The sequence below is a fragment of the Ischnura elegans genome, chromosome 4, assembly GCF_921293095.1.
Source record: "Ischnura elegans chromosome 4, ioIscEleg1.1, whole genome shotgun sequence".
Lineage (NCBI taxonomy): Eukaryota > Metazoa > Arthropoda > Insecta > Odonata > Coenagrionidae > Ischnura > Ischnura elegans.
In genome coordinates this window covers 95,595,784-95,614,263 of record NC_060249.1, presented here as the reverse complement: position 1 = coordinate 95,614,263, position 18,480 = coordinate 95,595,784, and the positions used below count along the sequence as shown (strand labels likewise).

Below are 18,480 nucleotides of genomic sequence, written 5' to 3'. Positions count from 1 at the left end.
ATGACTCTTGCGTCGCTTAGCGCATTTGTTCTCCTAAAATTGATTCAAGCTGTTTACATAATTTTGCCGGCTGATAATCATTCGTGGATAGGAATGTCCTCTCAGGATATTAAATTATTAGAAGACATGGGTTTCTCCAGGGAGAGAATGTTTGTATGCTTGGTGGTGCAAGTGTTTCTGATATCCTCTGAATATGCAATTGTATCACTGTCTTAGATGGCATGTCATGTAATGGCAACCTTCTTGGTAAAATCGTTCTCTTATACAAACGTTTTTTGTGGTTTACAGAGACAGAGCGCTGTCATTTACTGGAAATGCTGGATTAGAGCCTGCAATGGATTGGTAAGCAGGATATTTGATTGAGAAATGACGATTTCGTTCCTTAGGTCCTGGCATAGATCTTAATTTCTTTTATTCTTAGGCTATTAGCTCATGCAGATGAGCCCATTGAACCTGCTCAGAGTGATCCCCCTCCGGGTACCTTAAAATTATGCATCCCAAGCGAGCAATCTAAAAAGGAAGAGAAAAGTGAGGAAGTTGAAGCTGAGGCTTCCTGTCCTGAGGAAAATTCTGGCGAGCCTTCCGTCTCAGCTGATGGAAGTGCTGAAATGAGTGCCAAGTCTCTGAAATGCGATGAGTATGTGTTCAGACGTATGTATCACCCACATATTTTGTTGTAAGTCTTCATGTGATTATCTTCTTCTTTTTCCAAGGTGCAACAAACTTTTTGCTACGCAATTAGAGGTGGAGTATCATGCTGCCAAATCTGGCCACAGTAGTTTTTCAGAATCTGTTGAAGAAAAGAAACCATTAACCGAAGAAGAGAAAAAAGAGCAGCTCAAGAAAATAGAAGAAAAGTTGAAGCAAAAGAGAAAAGAAAGGGAGGAGCAAGAGAAAAAGGATGCATTGGAAAGGGAAAAGATGAGAATAAGATCGGGGAAAGAAATTGTGGCAGCGAAAAAAAGGTATGCTTTCTTCTAGGCCTTCTTTTTTTAGGTACTTTCCAGGAGAAAAATGCCTGATGTACATGCTTAAATACTGAAATTTGTGGATTCATCAAGAATTACCATGAAAAATGGCATAGTTATGGATCACCTCATGATCTATGGTTAATGATCTATGTCCACTTACTTGAAACCCCACTACCCCACTGTCATATAACCCTAAGGTTTGTACTTTTCGAAAGTAATTTATCGCCATGTACTACTCAACCGGCATGTTATTTTCACACATTCAGAGAAGGTGACCAGTTCCTTCTTGTGGACACTTTCTAATAAGAGGATTTTGTAGAAAGATGTCTAAAGGCTACTGCAAAGATTTCCATGATGTTGTGTGCTGTTGAAAGATATTCATCTCGTCTGGGTTACCGTCATGTTTTGACTATGGTGGACAGCAGTTTCAGCACCATTCTTGCAGCTATCCTCCAGTTGAAGTGATGGAACCAATTTAGGGTTTCAATGTATTGGTGATGCATTTTTCTTATTTAATCACAATCTTCTTCAAACATCTTAATGCATAATATCCAGCTATCAAGTTTACCCTGGAAATAGAAGAAGAAAGCAGCCTCTCATTTCTGGGTGTCTAGATGAGGGATGAAAGCCTGGCCCATTCTGTATGCTACAGGAACCCACATTGATACTGCTACTTGGATACTCACTATTCTGCACAGAAAACATCATATGTGATCAATACTTTCATCCATTGAGCCCACTCCATCTCAGGTGCAGAGCCCTAAATACTGAAAAGAGTCATCCGCTGCTCAACCTAATCACAAGTGATTGCGAAAAAGGCAGACATTCTCAAGAAAATGGCATTGATAGAGAAATGGGTTATGGTGCAGTAGTGGACCATAGAGTTACCAGTAGTAAATGAAAAAACCTGCTGTCTTCACTGTTAAACATCATGTATTTGGATCTGCTTAGAAGATATTGAGGCCAAATACAATGTAATGATCAGTGGTAATTACTGGAAGGGAACCAAAATTTTGATAAGCAATCCAACATCTCATAAAGCCTATGCGTGGTAGTCTACTATGCTAAGTGTAGCTGTGAGAAATAATACATGTAAAACAAATTGGAAGGTCACGACAAGTTTCTACAAAAGCGCCAAATTCAAATGAAGAACCAGCTCTTCTGTCTCTCAGCCATTATAGCACATGCTTGACCCGAGTCAGGACACATTATCAACTTAAAGTAGGCAAAGATCATTGCTGAATGTAACCACTAATTTGTGATCCTCATTTAATGAGGGAGTGGATAAAAATAAAAAAAACCTCTTAATAACTTCAACATTCTCCACCGAGCATGAAAGCGGGTCCTCCAACCTGTCCTGCTGCCTATTGATTGCCTATACTGGCAGCCTTGACTCCCAGTTGGACAAGAATCTGCCCAGTTGAAAGAATTAAATTCCCCAAGGTTGTACTCTTGCTGGGAAAAACAGGGGGTGTTTGAGAAGTTAGACAAGATGTTAGTGGGGAGAAATACAGCAATTAAAACTGAAAGAACTGCATATAAAACAAATACTCATGCAAGCCCACCTACACATGTGGCAGATTTGCCAAGGGAACAAATTTCCGCATAGGTCTCAATGGTGCAATCAGGCAAAAATAATAGAATTCAGAAATGCATACTCATTCTCAATGCAGATTTACTCTAAAGAACAAAATTCTGTGTGGGACTCATGCACATATGCAGGTTTGTGAAGCTCTCACTTATGACAGTGGCCCACAAGGATCTGCCCAGTTTTCCTATTTTGACATGAAGACAGCTGCTGGAATGGAAGTGGTTGTCCACTAAAGTCAATGCATGTGACAATAACCTGGTAGAAAGGAATGTATGTATCTTCATACTCAAAGCCTTTATACATTCAGATCTCACCCACAAGTGGTCCTATCCATGAAATTGTTCTTGGATTTTCAAAATATTAAATACCTTAAAGGTCTGTTTATCTGTGCTGAAATGGAGGGGTGAGTGTGGGGTGTTCTTACAGATTATCAAGAAACTGATATATGTAATAGAATTGATAATTTACAAAGTTGAAGGGACCAAAGGTTCTGATTTCAGAAACTTTATCAGTTTTGGAAGAAATTGTGTGTTGGGGATTGCATGTATGGAAATATTTTTCACTGGGCAGGCATGTGATTACTCTCAAAAATATCACTCCACTCACTTTTTTAGGCCAGTATTTGAATGATAATGGGAACAATATAAACAAACTCAATGATGACACTCCTTATGGAGTTAAAAATATCACTTAGAATGTCCATAATGAGCTAACCTATAATTGAATCTCTAAACAGTGAAATATTATTCTGAGCATTGATCAAGCTATTGTGGATGAAGTGGCTTTAAATACACCACAGCAATGACGATGTGAATAAACTGGCCATGGTATCATTCAATCAAAATCCAAGGCCTTTATTTATTCTCTCTTGCCACCCTCCCTCTCCCCATGTTGTCATTGTGATCAGTAGGGATCCCATTATACTTAAAAAGAGGTTAATTTTGCTGCAAGTGCAGTTGTATTACAGCAGACCTGAGGCAAATTTCATGCCTGTCTGGTCTGAGTCTCCTCCTGTTCCAATCATTCTCTGATTCCCTGACTGGGGACTGAATGCAACTTCCATGGCCATTATTTATTTGGAAATGTTCATATCAGGAATATCTTCAGTTCAAAGTGTCCCACCCTTCCTGATATAATATAATTTACTAGCAGTGCCAACCTGCCTGTTAAACAGCCAGGTTGACTCTACTGTGCTCCTGGTCGGTGCCTTGTCATCTATCATTGTGGTGCTGTTGTCTGTCATAGTGATGCACCTGTTGCTGGAGAGGGTCATTAGAAACACTTGTTATGAAGTAATTATGTACTCACGTGTCTCATTCCCTGTTAGACATGTACTGCATCATGAGTGCTCAAGAAGTGAACTCCACGGCCTCTATATAGTGTGGCTTGCCCGTTGAGTTACAGCTACAGTGCTGGGACCAAGTCTAAAATGTGCATGCTGGAATTCTCGGTCAAAAACACCAAAGCCCAACACTGTAGCACTTGGTGCGACTGGACCCTGAAGTGTGACTTTGCAGACTGGCACGCTACTCACTTAATGTGTATAGTATCATGTGCTGTGTTTGGCCTATTAGATTATAACAATATTATCTAAAGCTCTTTTAGACAAACAGAAGTATAAGGAGTATATTGTTGTTGAAAGAGGGGATGGAAAAGGAGGATATTTGCCCTATACGAGGGGTTGATTGGCATTAGGCCACAATGAGATAGTCCTTCTTTATGTCATACATACATCTGAAAGGCTCCATATTGGCTCATGGTCAGTTTAATTTGTGGCATGTTATCGTCCCCATTGGACTGCAACAATTCCCTTAGTCTGAAAGTCGCCTTACATTATTCTGAGAGTTAGATTCTGAGAAACGCCCTGATTTTCACAGGAGAGGACTGTCCAGGGTAATCATGCCCGTACATATGTAGAAATGAGAAGAGCTACTGGCCATGACTTGTTTACTTAAGGATTTGGCTGAGTAAATATGGGTAAGGAAAGAGGGCTTACTTACCTAAACTTAAAGCCAAGAAATTGTAGTGTTTTAATCTGCCTGATCCTTGAAAATTCATTGGAATGCCATTTTTAAATTTGAGATTTTTTTAGTGGAGACATCAGTGATGAACATGTTGAGGTTTTGCTTTGCTTTGTCATTTCATAAAGTAGAAGTTTGTAAATGAGAGAGACTAGTGTCATTCCATCCATTTGTGATCATCCTTCACTCTTTAACCTTGGCTTCAGTATTTTTCTTACTTCTCATGGGTACATTATTTGGAGGAGGTGGCTGTCAGCTAAGGTCATTTGTGTCTCAGGGAACGGTAGAGAACTAAGGTTGAAGAGAAACCCAAAGGCAGCATGAGCTTGCGCTTAATGAAAGGTCCCAAAGGGACCATGGCTTAATGTCCCATTTGACAGATGGAAAGTTGTACTTGAAGTGCCCTATGCTAACATAAGCAGTCAAGTAGGGATGGGGTAATCTCTTAAAAATCTCCACAAGGATTTGAACCTGGACATGCTGGATGTGAGGCCTACACTAGCTACTACACGAACCCAAACCCTCTTCCTCTTCTGTACTTATTCCAATCTCATAAGTTTGCTGAAGGCACCAGAAGCCTGTAATAATTTTTGTACCCAACTGTAAAAATCTAAATGCTTTATAATCACTCGTCCTCACATTCCCGTCTCTTAGTTGAAAGCTTTTAAAGTAGATGCTTGGGGACACATGTATCCAACCAGCAACTGACTAAGGTCAATCAAATATGGCTTTTAAAGAAAAATTTTTTCACTTCAATGTAGAGGCCATGTTTAGAACATCCATGTGCGTGTACACCTACTGCTTGCATACTCACCTTAAAAAGTACTAGCTTTTGATGACTATTTCCAATTTTGGGCTCATATCCATACGGTCATAAAATATTTTGGTTAAAAAGTCTGTATAATTTGAAAACTAAACATAGGTATGTAGTTCCTTAGTCAACCTACTCTGGATCGAATTCATCATGCTGTGTTTTCAGGTTCTTCGAGTTAGAAGAGAATGTGTTACTATTTTATCTTGAATAAAGATTCAGCGCCATATATATGAATGTCATGTTCATGCCCAAAATGTAGCATATGCTATGTAATGTAACAAAGTATTAAAATTTCAGACTTGTAGGCAGTTTTGACTTTTGATGCATCATGGCTGGGGTTCAGCCTTAGCATTGACCCTGAATCTCATGGAAATGGTTGGGGAGCAGTTATTTAAATATTGCTGGCTTATGTTATACATTGATTGATTGAATTTGCTTTCCTATGTAAAGATTTGCTCAGCTTATTATAATCTTGTCATGTTACTTTATATGCTTCTTGACTCGTCAGTGGGGTAATATTTGACTATTTTATATCAACTCGTTGCTGAAATCATTTTTATGCATCCAGGATTGAAGAGGAAGAAATGAAAAAGATTGTTGAATTGAGGAAGCGAGAGAAAATGGAAGAAAAATTAGCCCGCCAGAGGGTTAAGGATCAAATTGAGGAAGACAAAGCTGCTCGACGCAAAAAATTTGGGATGGGAGGTGGAGCAGCTCCTGAGCCTGCACCTCCAACACCTGCACCAACAGCTTCACCTTGCCCAGCTCCAGCTCAGAGGAATTATAATGAGACAAAGTTGCAAGTGAGTGAATGATTTGTGTTAGTCTCAAGAAAACAAGAACTTATTTTTTTCATTTTTCTGTACCACAGTACCTTTTCACTTTCAATCATAACAATTGAATAACCTCATTCGGTCCATGATTTTTGTCAAGAAAATAAATTCAACTGGTGCAGTGCAATGATGTGCACAAGTTATTTGGTGCACTTATTTATTGGTGGTTATTTTACACTTTCCCGGCGAACAGAATGTTTAAACTTTTCTCGGGATTTCGTGCGGGTAAGATTTTCTAAGAGCTCCGACGTTTCGGGTTCAGACTCCTTACCCATTCTCATAGCCACTGAATGAATATTTGACGTGACCATTGAAGCTCAGCATCAGGAGGGGTGGGATTGGTCAAGTACCGATGAAATAAGGTAGGATGACACCAGAGTTTTATGGCAATCAAATCAATTTTGGGATCGTTTAACTAAAGAGGCCATAGAGGTAAGACTGGAAAATAAAAATGTCAACAGAGACACTGGATATTTGATCAGCAGCTCTTGGAATCGAACTCTTAAAAGAATTATGAATTCCATAGCTAAGTCTACGCTGGTCCACGGTCCTCCACGACAACATTTGGGACTCGACCAATTCCGCCCCTCCTGATGCTGAGCTTCAACGGTCACCTCAAATATTCATTCAGTAGCCGTGAGAGTGGGTGACTAGTCAGAACCCAAAACATCGGCGCTCTTAGAAAATCTTACCTGCGCGGAATCCCGAGAAAAATTTTAATATTCTGTTTCCCGGGGAAGTGTAAAATCTTACTCCAGTGCAGATTCTTTGTGATTTTGATCCTGATTTTAAGTTCAAGAATTCAGAAATGGAAAACTGAGAATACTCATCCATAATTATTTAATTACATTGATGTGTTCTATTATAATATATGTACCATTGATTCATTTAATTTTAGATTCGCTTGACCAATGGTGAGGCACTGACTCAAACCTTTGGTGCCAAAGAACAGCTGTCGGCTGTCAGACTGTATGTAGAGATGAACAGGACTGATCTAAATGGACCTTTTTCATTGATGACACCATTTCCTAGGAAGGTTTTTACTGATGAAGATTATGAAAAGCCCTTGGATATTCTTGGTAAGCTAATAATTACTTCTTAATGGTGATACAGTTAGAATCACATCCAGCTTATTAATTTTCTTTATTTACAGGATTAGTGCCTTCTGCTGTTGTTATAGTTACTAAAACTAATTGATGGATATCCAGCCATTTCCAGCAATGTTGAAGATAAAATTCTTTCTTTATTAAAAATATATACAAACACTTGTAAATTTTCAACATGGTGCTTCAAAAATAAAAATCTTTGAGCACAGCCTTTTTTTAATTTGTGAATGGTTTCTCATGAATATTATTTAACTTTTTAATTTCAAAGAGCCTTATTTAAGACTGTATAAAGAAAAGATCCAATGGAATACAGCCAATAAATTTGACACAACAATCCATTTTGTTGTATTTTTTCACATCATCCTCATAAAGTAAGCCACTGGAGAAAAGTAATAATCCTCAACAAAGTGTCAAGGTAGCTTATTTTCTGTTTCTTCGCATTACCTTCTCTTATGATATTATCAGATAATGGAGGTTTCTTGTGAACTGGTGGCACATTTGAAGGATAAAAAACCTCTTTTGATGGAGCACAATTTGTCAGTAGACCCTGTTGAAGAGGCTCAATACCATCACAATCAATCAACTCCAATTTCTTGTCAAAACATATCCGAATTTCAAGCAAATATTCTTCCCCTGTTTCCTGCAATGTGAGATACAAAAATTAGTGACTTTCACAAGAATAATATCTTTGATAAAACTTAAGATCAAGTCTATTTTACTAATTTAATTTTCAATAGAGGCAATACAGTTGAGAAAACATAAAAATTTCAACCTATTCACATTAACAGATATACATTGTGGTTTCTGTCTGCAAACTGGAAGAGGAACATCATGGTTAAGCTCTGTACTACACTGGACAATAAAAAGTAGGAAATGAAATTTTTTCAAGTCCTACAGAACCAAATAGGAAATGCCATCAGGACATGCCCCACACCAGAGACCAAATGGACCAAAGATTGAGAGCCTTGCTTCAATGCTGGTTTAAAAGGGACCTATTTAATGTATTATGCTATGGACCTGATATCCAAACAAAAAAACATTTCTGGAAACTGGAAATGACCATGGAAGAGAGACAAGGTTTTGGGTAATGGATAATTTTCAAGAGAAGAGGATTGTACTCATTCCGTATTCCACAGTGGGTTGGAAAAAATGAGATACTAAAGTTTGCCTTCTATCGAATGCTCTCAAGAGTAACTGCATGTTTGCAGGAAATTCCAAAGACCTATCTGAGGTGGCCACTTCTTAATGTCATTTTCTTTTGCTCAATACATTTTCAATAGCAAGTGCCATTAATAAAAAAAATTATATTCTTACCTAAATTATATCTTGCCTTGAGATCTTAAATTGTCATCACTGGTCAACAATCCTAAGATTGGTTTGATGCAGCTCTCCACTCAATTACCCTATCAGCTAATCTTTTCACACCTACATATATCTTCTCTTTTACATCCTTCTTTACCTGTTCCGATTTGAAAGAGATCTTAAATATTAAAAAATCCCTTTGATTTGCCAAATATTGAAAAATGAGGCATATAAATGCATGCACACGAACGCAAAAAAATCAATGCATAAAGTGAAAAAGATATTACAGTAGACTCGTTACTACGAACAACCTCAATACGAAGTTCTCGTTGTTAAGGAGCAAATCGTTAGTCCCGATGAAAAGGCCAATCCAATCTATAGCAAAAGAAATGTAATTACGAACCTCCTGGTCCCGACAGTTACGAAAAGAACTTTATCAAGAATTTCCCCGAATAATCAATGGCGTTTTGATCAGATATGCACCCTACACAATCATTGTGCCACATTTAAGTTCTCCTCAATAAGTTTGCCCAAGAGTGTCAATTATGGTTCTTTCTTCAGTAGTTATTGCTAGCATAGAGGAACTTGCACTTTGGGCATAATCTGAACTAAGGATCATTTAATCCAGGGTGAAGTGAGGAACTGTTCAGTGTTTCGCCCATTCTTCCTTCATGCGGTGAGCAATTTTTTTCGGTTCCGGCTGTGCCGCATGTCCAGCCCAATCAGTTAGTCGCAATGGTGAGTGAACACACAATTATGATGCGGTGTTGCATTGTGCAGGATAACCGATCTCTTCCATGCCTTGCATAGGTTTAACAACTTCAATGTCTCAGCATGCATCGTATCGTATATCCAGGACTTACGGTATTTGGGAAGATATCAATGCATCATACCGCATTCTTCTATAGGTAAAATTGAATGAACATGCTTGTTTATACATATTTGCTAGTAATTTAATTGTGTATATAATACACATGACTGAAGCTATTCAGCAGTACGACTTTAATGACGGGAGATTGAAGAGACAAGAAATTTTGATAAAGTAGGCCTTTTGCGATGATTCCTCAAAGAAACATTCATACAAACTTCTTTATTACGAACCTCCAGTTTTTCGGTCCCGTGAACTTCGTAATAACGAGTCTACTGTAATTCAATTAGGATTTGCATGCACCCATGTCTTTGAGTGATTATGAATCAGATTTCTACCTGCTAATTCGTATTGGTGCCAACAGGCTTTGAATACAACATCGGTATCTGAAATATATGTATACAGCTATGGGGAGGCCACTTCTTAATACTATTTTCTTTTACTCAATGCATTTTCAATTGCAAGTGCTGTTGCTCAACTGGCAGAATACCTATGAAACATTTACTCATCATACTTCTGCTACACTGAACAGTTGCTTGATTGACCATATGAGACTATACGAGGGGGGACCCAAAAATAACGGGAACTTTGCAATAACTTTTTTATTAATCCATATTTTCCGACCAAATTTTTATCACCTTCAAGGTAATCCTCATTGACTGCAACACATTTATCTAATCGTTTCTTTGACCGTTCAAAACAATTTTCTAATTCACTTAAGTCAATGTTCTTTAGGCCTTCTAGCGATTTTTGTTTTACCTCATCTACAGTCCCAAAACGTTTTCCTTTTGTATCCTTTTTCAGTCTCGGAAATAAAAAGAGTCACAGGTGGAAACTTCTGGTGAGTAGGGGGTGATGGAAACACAGGTGGAAACTTCTGGTGAACAATTGGCATCATGCCGTTTTTTGTCAAAACCGCTTCATGGACAGCATAGTGTGGGTGGGTGCATTGTCGTGGTGGAAGAACCAATCACCTGTGTGCCTAAGATCTGTTCTTTTCTTCCAGATATTTTCCCTTAACCTTTGCAAAATATCTACAAAGTTCGTCTATAGTTTGGCAACGATCTTCTTGAACGAGGGAGTGGATTTTTGCGACATTGTGGTCCGTTCTTGATATTGACGGGTGCCCTGAACGAGGATGGTCATCAATCAACATCTGTCGATTCTTGAAACGTGAAAACCAGTCATAGACACGTGTTTAACTCAGAGCACTATCCCCATAAGCAGTTTTAAGCATCACTAGAGTTCCTGCGGGAGTTTTCCCCAACAAAAAACAAAACTTCATACATAGCTGCACATTGCTCCCAGCAGTCAGCCATTGAAGCTGTTGCCATTTTGCATAATGAGGAAGTTAAGACACAAAAATTTGGCATGCCTGAACTATACATGATAACCTATGATACTCTATGGTAACCTCAGTTAGGTACGACCTAACTGAGACTTCAGTGTTGCCACATGATATAGCCAACCATCTGCAACTTAGTCCACCATTTATGGTCAGAGCAAACCTATTAGTATGCCACTTTGTATGAAATTCATACATTCATGGTGTTACATTGATACCTCCACTGCACAAATGCTCAACAATTGCCCACCAAATCAAATCCACTCATCTAGTACTACTAGGGCTACTTGATGAGCACATTTTATTCAGTGGGAGATTGTTGAGTGATTGTGCAGTGGAAGTATCGACATGACCCCACTTACTGGTGTCACTCCAGAACAGTTTGACAACTAAGCTGAAAAAAAATGCGATTATAGCCATCTGGGCGGCCTTCCCAGTTGGCTCCTCCATATACTGCCCTCAGTATGATGACCAGCTTGCGACAGTTACATATACCGTATAAGCGTGTGTAAGAGGCGCACATGTGTAATAGGCGCACCCCTATTTTGAGCATTGAAGCTATGAAGAAAAAAAATTTGCGGCATTTTTTTAATACTATCGTGCAGTGTTGCAGACGTACGCCTGGAATTTCGGCAGTTATCGAATTTTCCTCTTTCAATAAAAATTGAAAGAGGAAATTTTGATTACTGCGGCGGTAATAGCGGCATAAGAGGGAGTAGAAAAAGTTCCGATCCTCCCTTCACATACGCCGTTGCTCTACAATGCTTGTCCTATTCACGAACAATTTTGTTTAAATGCTCTCGCAGGGGTATTGCGATAGAATTGCAGCCGTGGAAATTTTTAAGGAAAAACAGGAAAGGCACATAGCATGAACCTTCCCAAGAGCTTGGACAACAATTAGGGCAATCTCAGTGCCGTAGGATAATAACCACGTCATAGATTTAACGGAGCCACACTCGGCCCTACATCAGCCTACATGCCTCTGCCGTTTTTTTTTCCTTTCTGAGACCCCACAGGAAAATAGGAAAATACCAAGTAACAGGGGAACAATGGAAACGTGTTTCAACCCTACCCCGTCTCACCAACTGACCTTGATCGATCTCCCAGTTTCTGGAGGCCAAATGCTAGGTGAGTCATCTACTGAGCCCGAAGATATCTCGATAGCTTTCAATAATTGTATGACACGCACGAGGTTCAATAAAAGAAAGAGATCTAACGCGACGAATATCTGACAAAATTTAAGTTTTTTAAGCCCTAATTGTTTGACACAAAGATTTATAGTTACAACAAGGCTACTAATATTCAAAATAGTCCTAACAGCACAATTTCGGAAGAAACAAGCATAGCATAAGCGCATTCAAACAAGACGAGACGGACTGGAAACTTCAGGCAACGCAAACTGCATACAGTGCAACCTCGATAAAACGACACCCCACGGTGCACCAATAAACACTCGCTATAGCGAATTGTCGCTTAACCGGAGGTGGTGCAAATAATAGCCAATATACCTCATATTACTCCTTTATTTTTATTTTATCTCTTAGACGTGTTTGGTGTTTTTTTGGCCATGGTGTCCGCCATCAAATGCTTTCTATTCACGCAACTCACGGACATGCGGGTATGCTGCCGTCTGCTTTCTGCCGCCCGAGGAACAAAAGAAGATCAAGCATTCGCAAATGCTAATGCCACAATATTTTCACCAAAATTAACTACTTATTTATCGAACGACAGTTTACCACATAAATTTGAGACTGAGCACTCCATTAACTTCATTTCTGACAGATCGCTAGCAATTACAGAGATTAAGGAGTCTTGGTGTAAGTTTTCCCGGCGGTGAAACCCTCGCTATGGCGAGAGCCAACACCAAAAGGGCCTCGTAAAAACAAAATTTTTAACATGCTTATAATAGGATCAATTGACGGTGCATCGGCTATCTCTCGTAATAGCGGGGGTCTCGCTATAGCCCGTACTCGCTTTAACGAGGTTCCACTGTATATCACATTGCTGCGCCGTCGCCCCTTTGCTTTGAAGGTAACGACGTCACATGCAAGATCGGATGTGATCGTCCATTGCTCCTTCGCTCGTAGCCTCGTTGCTTCGAAGACAGAGGGATCGCGCTCCTTCCCCTCGACCTCTCCTTCCCCGCTCTTCACTTATAAGCATTTCTGATTTCTTCTATCCACAATTTAGTCCAACAATGAACACACTCGTTCGAACTTTTTAAAGTGCAGGTTTTGACACCAATATAATTTTCAGTTGCATTCATCCTCATATTAGGGTCTGAAGATGATTTTTGAAAAATCAGGTCCTCAGCGTAATGGAAATTACTCAGCAAGGCAGATATTGACTATTAACCAGGTAGGTCTTTCAAAACTTCGCATTTCTCTACGTTTGATAACTGATTACTATATGCAGTATAAATGCCGCGGGATGCCCACTCGTGGCAGTAAATTTAGCGCGCCCTCCGGAGCGAAAAACACCGCGCGATTTTTTCCATGTTCACCTCTGGGGTACCGATGTGACGGCGTGATGCTTACAAAAAAGCAAACAGGAGCATTTTAAAAATACGTCACTAAGGGAGAAACTCCCCTGTCAGCCGCTTGTTTTGACCTAGGGTTTCAGATGACTAACTAACGCTGAAAACCAAGGCCACTCAGTTCCCCTTGGACTTGCGAGCGGCGAAGGGGAGGGGGGGGGGGAGATAGGAAGTTTGTGTAAGAGGCGCACCCTCATTTTCGGCTGCGATTTCTAGGAAAAAAGGTGCGCCTCTTACACACGCTTATACGGTATATATCAGAAATCAGCAGTGCCGAGTCTCGGCTGTGGAGGTGTGCTTGCGCAACATTCCAGACATATAACACTGGGAGTTCCTCCAGCATACTACAATGGTTGCTAAAACGGTTAATGCCACATGTTTCTTTTCTCCTCTCCCCATCTACCCTCTTCAATTGGCAAAAGGCTGCCAAGTGTGGCACCACCTCTAGGAAAAGGCTTGAAGGAGGGTCACAGGTATACTCCATTCTGTGTGGTGTGTCCTACCAGAGGGTCATACCACTCAGAATGGAGTACACCCATGACCCTCCAGTCTGAACCTGTGAAGGGAGATACAGCTCTGCAGCAAACGTGTTAGGTAAAACCTTCAAAGAATCTTTCTTTCATGAGGGTTTCCAAATGTTTTCTGACAAGCTTTCTAGTCTAGATTATGCATGATATTGCCTTTATCAGAGAAGATGAAGGCTACATATTACTTCATGAATCATCTTCCTAAACACCTCTCGTATTCCGCAGGAGCAAGCTCAATCACCCTAAACTAAAATTCATTGCATTGGTCAAAACTCTTTCAATGGGTCCCAGTTACACAAGCACGGAAGAAATTCCATCACTGCTCAATAGAGTTTTTTATTCTCTGGTGCAGGTTTGCAGTTCAGCAGTATTACCAACTTAGCATCAAGTAAGGAAAGGATAAATTTTGGCTCCAAATAGTAAAAATTTTTAATGTACTGGACTGAATATTTAAATTTATACCTTAAACTTAGTGAAAAAAACATTTTTAGCACCAAATACATTGAGCCACCTTCATTGATGTTTATAGAACTGAGTGAATATTATTTCTGAGATTATTAATCTGGAATTTAATAAGGTAAAATGAAAAAAGTGACATCCTGCAATTAAAACTGAAAGCAAATTTATAATGCACAGCTAATATGTATCTTTTTAAAAACAAACTTTACCTTATCTGTCATGCATTCCACAGCTGGGTTTTTATTTGTGGAACTCTTTATGGCATCTACCAAATCTTGTACAGTATATTTCCCATCACTGGGATTAATTCCACTCGATGACAGCATATCAGTTAAGCTATATTTCTTTGCCCATGCAAGGCCTTGCTTGAAATACTTCATTTCCCCATCCAACTGTGGTAGTGAAGCAGCACAAGTTCCATGCTTTTCCCATTCATGTTCCCAGAGAGAAGTTTCACTGGATCCATTTTGAATATTTGGCCAATACTTATTCAGCTCATCTTCTATTGGAGAAATTTTGCTTTCATCAAACTTCCATGTTGTGTTACAGTATCCAGGTTTATGAGTTCCATAAATGGTTGGCCTAGGATGGAAGAATTGCCACACATAAGTTTCAATACTTGAACCTACAGCTCTGGAGATAAGTGAGGGCACTTCACAACACCAGATTAACAGAGCATTCTAAATTAAATATCTTCGAAAATAGAAGTTAGTAAAAGGAAAAGACATTCACAAGAAACGTGGGTAGTGAAAAAAAGAACCATGCACTAACCAGTTATTCAGAAATTAAGGATATTCCACCAACATATTATTATTATTTAAGTATAATACCGATTAAGGTAGGTTTGCATGGAGTATTTAACAAGTATTCTGGCAGTCTCTTCTATACTCTTGGACTTCCCTCTTCAATTCATAATGAGGCTTACTCCCTTTCCTTCAATCCAAAAATCCTCTTCTTTCCTTTCCCTCGTTTACCCAACATTCTTCCCTCTAACACCGTTTTCATCACCTCTCTGCCCATCTGTATCCATACCTTTTACCTCCTCCATAACTCATTTAGAGGATGCCTCTCCTCACCTACCATGCCCAGCACTTCGTCGACAACCTTTGCCTTTTCTTCCACTTCACCTTCTCCATTCTTCTTCACAGCCACGTCTCGAACACCTCCAGCATTCTCTAGCCTTGCTTCTTAGGTGTTCATATTTCCAAACCATTAAGCGCTGCACTCCATATCAGATTCTAAACCTTATCTTGTTTGGTTAGCATCCTTCCATCTTCAGCCTTAATTTTTGATATGGCTCTTTTGCCGCATGATTGAGACTTTACCTTGGCATACAAAGCACCTATCTCTCCTGCCTTCTGAAACTCTTCCATTTCCTCACACTGCCTTTTCTACCATGCCTCCCTTGCCCTCTTAATCTCATGCCGTAATTGATTATTTAATTGCCTATATATATCCTTTTGCCCTGCTCTATGTCCACGTTCTTCCACTTTCTTCTCTCCTCCATTTATGTTATCCTCCATTCTCCTCCATTTCCTTCATTCTCCATGGTTTCTTTATCCTTCTACCATCAATGTAGCCAACTGACATCATCACTTTCACTATTCCCATTTTATTCTTATTCCAACCTTCCTCTGCAGTCCTCCAATATCCCAGATACTGTTCCTAACTAGTTCCTGATAATCCCTCTTCATATTGTCCTACAGCACTTCTACATTCCATTTCCTCGCTTTTCTAATTTAGTCTCTTGAATCTTAAGTTGCATTACATAAGCTCAAGGTTGTGATCTGAGTACGCAACTGCTGCAGGGAGGCTGCGTGAGTTTTTTATGCTATTTCTAAACCTCTGTCTTACCATGATGTAGATCTGATATCTACCACATCCCCTGGACTCTTCCATGAGTACCTCCATCCTTTATGACGACTAAACCATGATAGTGATGAATAACTTCTACCTCCTGCAAAATTCTGCTACATTATCTCCCCTGTCAATCCGAATGCCTAATTCAAATTCTCCTATATTTGTTTCCATCCCTCCCTTCCCCAACTGAAGCATCCGCCATCACTACTAGATTTTATTGACTGGGATTTTCCTCATTATTTCCTCCAACTGTTCATACTTCCTCCAATTCTTCCTCCATATCCAATACTTCTTCCTCCATATTATTGCTAGTATTGTAAGTATCACGAAGATGGGACGTGACCTCCTTTTTCCACCTCTCGCCACCCACCGCCCACGGGCCGCTTCATTGGCGGTTTGCGTCTCGTCTTATCACCCTTCCTGTAACGTACCCCACTCCCCATCGCCTTATGCGTGAGAACCGTGCAGCGTCAGCAGAAGGCAGCCTCTTGGGTGGCCGCGAGTTAGAAGATAGAGGAGATATCACGCGGAGAGGCGTGCTATGAGAACGGCCATCGGAGTTGCGTCCACGAAGAGCAGAGAGTGTGTTTGGCGGCTGTAGAGTGCGGATGTGCCCAATAAACCTGCTTGAGTAATGGAGTTTTTCCTTTAAACTAATCCTGCCTTTCCCTGATGCTATCGATATACTGAACCTTACATCTGGTGTCCGAAGTGGGGATCGATATGTATCAAGGGGCAGTACACGAGACGACCTAAGGCGAGATGGCGAGTCGGGTTAGTTTTGGCGGGCAAGAGGTGGACCTCCAACGGGTGATCGACGACTTTTCAGACAAACTTGAGCAGCTGGGTGCTGAGAACGAGCGTTTGAGAGCCGTCGTCGCCAGGGGAGAAGGGCAGGAGGTCGCTTCACCCGCGAGTGCAAAATTCACCCTCCTAAATTCCATAGAACCCTTCCATGGTCGCCCCGGCGATGACGTCGATGCCTACCTCGAGCGAGTCCAGCAGGTGGCGTCCCTGAGCGGATGGAGCGATGGGGAAACGCTCGCCGCCGCGCGGCTACGTCTGGGTGGGGAAGCCGCGGTGTACGAGCGCACGAGACTAGAATGTAAGACGGCGGCCACTTACTCGGCATGGAAGAACATCATCCTCGACCGCTATCATTCGAAAAAGACCGCTCGTTTCTACCGAGAGCTCCTAGCAGTCATTCACATGGAGCCGAAGGAGGACATCGAAGAGTTCGCGGATCGAGTCAGGCGGATCAACGCGCGGACGGCGGAAATCGGCGGAACTCCGGAGCGGATGGAGGCAATGAGATACGAGGCTGATCAGCGAGCCTTGGATGCATTCTTGAGGGGCCTTTCGGGCGAATTGGGCAGGCTATGCCGACTCGCTATGCCCGAGAGTTTCGACGCCGCCGTCGCGACGGCAGTGAGAATCCGGGAGGCTGAGAGGACGCCGCGTAATCCATCGCCCAGTCGTCGAGCGTTCCAGGTGACGGCTCGTGAGTGCTACAATTGCGGGCGCACTGGCCATTTCGCCCGTGAGTGTCGCAGCCAACGCCGTGGGAAGTGCTACAGCTGCGGCGTGGAGGGCCATTTTGCTCGTGAGTGCAGGAAGGGGTCATCGAGCCGGGCGGCCAATTTAAACGGCAAAGGGGTCGACCGTCCCGCCGGCGCCGACCCCTGGTAAAGGAAGTGCTGATTCCAGCCGTCCAGGTGAGTGCGGGAGTGAAGGACTTAGTCGTGCGAGCGGTGGTTGAAGGGAAAATGTGCTCGTTTCTGTTAGACACTGGGGCCCAAGTGTCATTATTAGTGCGGGGATCGTGTAGAGGGAGCGGGATGAAGCCGTCACAATATCGCATCCGAGGCGTCGCGGGGCGGGTGCTGAAAAGTTATGGTGAGAAGCCGGTGTCTTTAGAACTAGGCGGTTATGTTTATCCAATCAATGTGCAAGTAGTTGAAACATTGGGCGGTTTTGAAGGGATTTTGGGGTTAGATTTTCTATGTAAATACGGATGTGTAATCAACCTTCCAGAAAGGGCAATGAAACTAGACGGGCGTGTAATTCCGCTGCACGGGGCTGATGGGGTAGAGAATGATCGTTCGGAAAAGACATTTAGTGCGTTCCGGATCACTACGGACAAGGACCATGCGGTAATTCTTTCAGATGAGGAGTACATACCGCCGCGGTCGGAAAAAAGGTTTCTAGTGACTGTACCACGCGCGGCGGTAGGGGGCGCAGAAATGG

General features: G+C 41.3%; 3 protein-coding genes across 6 annotated transcripts in view; 2 read left to right on the top strand and 1 right to left on the bottom strand.

Annotated features, from left to right (window-relative positions):
- Positions 1-2: 2 nt before the first annotated feature.
- Positions 3-7,674, top strand: LOC124157806 (UBX domain-containing protein 1-B). Its single transcript, XM_046532830.1, has 7 exons — positions 3-149; positions 289-342; positions 422-637; positions 714-965; positions 5,966-6,200; positions 7,129-7,309; positions 7,384-7,674. Exons 1-7 carry the CDS (start codon positions 94-96, stop codon positions 7,425-7,427), a joined length of 1,038 nt encoding a protein of 345 aa, XP_046388786.1. The 5' UTR covers positions 3-93; the 3' UTR covers positions 7,428-7,674.
- Positions 7,565-18,480, bottom strand: part of LOC124157808 (ribonuclease Oy) — a 23,117-nt gene continuing 12,201 nt past the window's right edge. For all 4 annotated transcript variants that reach the window (XM_046532835.1, XM_046532832.1, XM_046532833.1 and 1 more), the window contains exons 4-5: positions 14,583-14,955; positions 7,565-7,976 (exon numbers count right to left, since the gene is read on the bottom strand). In XM_046532835.1, coding sequence (XP_046388791.1) covers positions 7,701-7,976; positions 14,583-14,955 — 649 coding nt within the window. In that variant the 3' untranslated portion in view covers positions 7,565-7,700. The remainder of the gene's footprint in view (positions 7,977-14,582; positions 14,956-18,480) is intronic.
- The window catches only part of LOC124157807, a 6,045-nt gene continuing 4,416 nt past the window's right edge, over positions 16,852-18,480 (top strand). Inside the window, exon 1 of the mRNA XM_046532831.1 lies at positions 16,852-17,948. Within this exon, the coding sequence (XP_046388787.1) occupies positions 16,996-17,922 (927 nt within the window). The 5' untranslated portion in view covers positions 16,852-16,995 and the 3' untranslated portion in view covers positions 17,923-17,948. The remainder of the gene's footprint in view (positions 17,949-18,480) is intronic.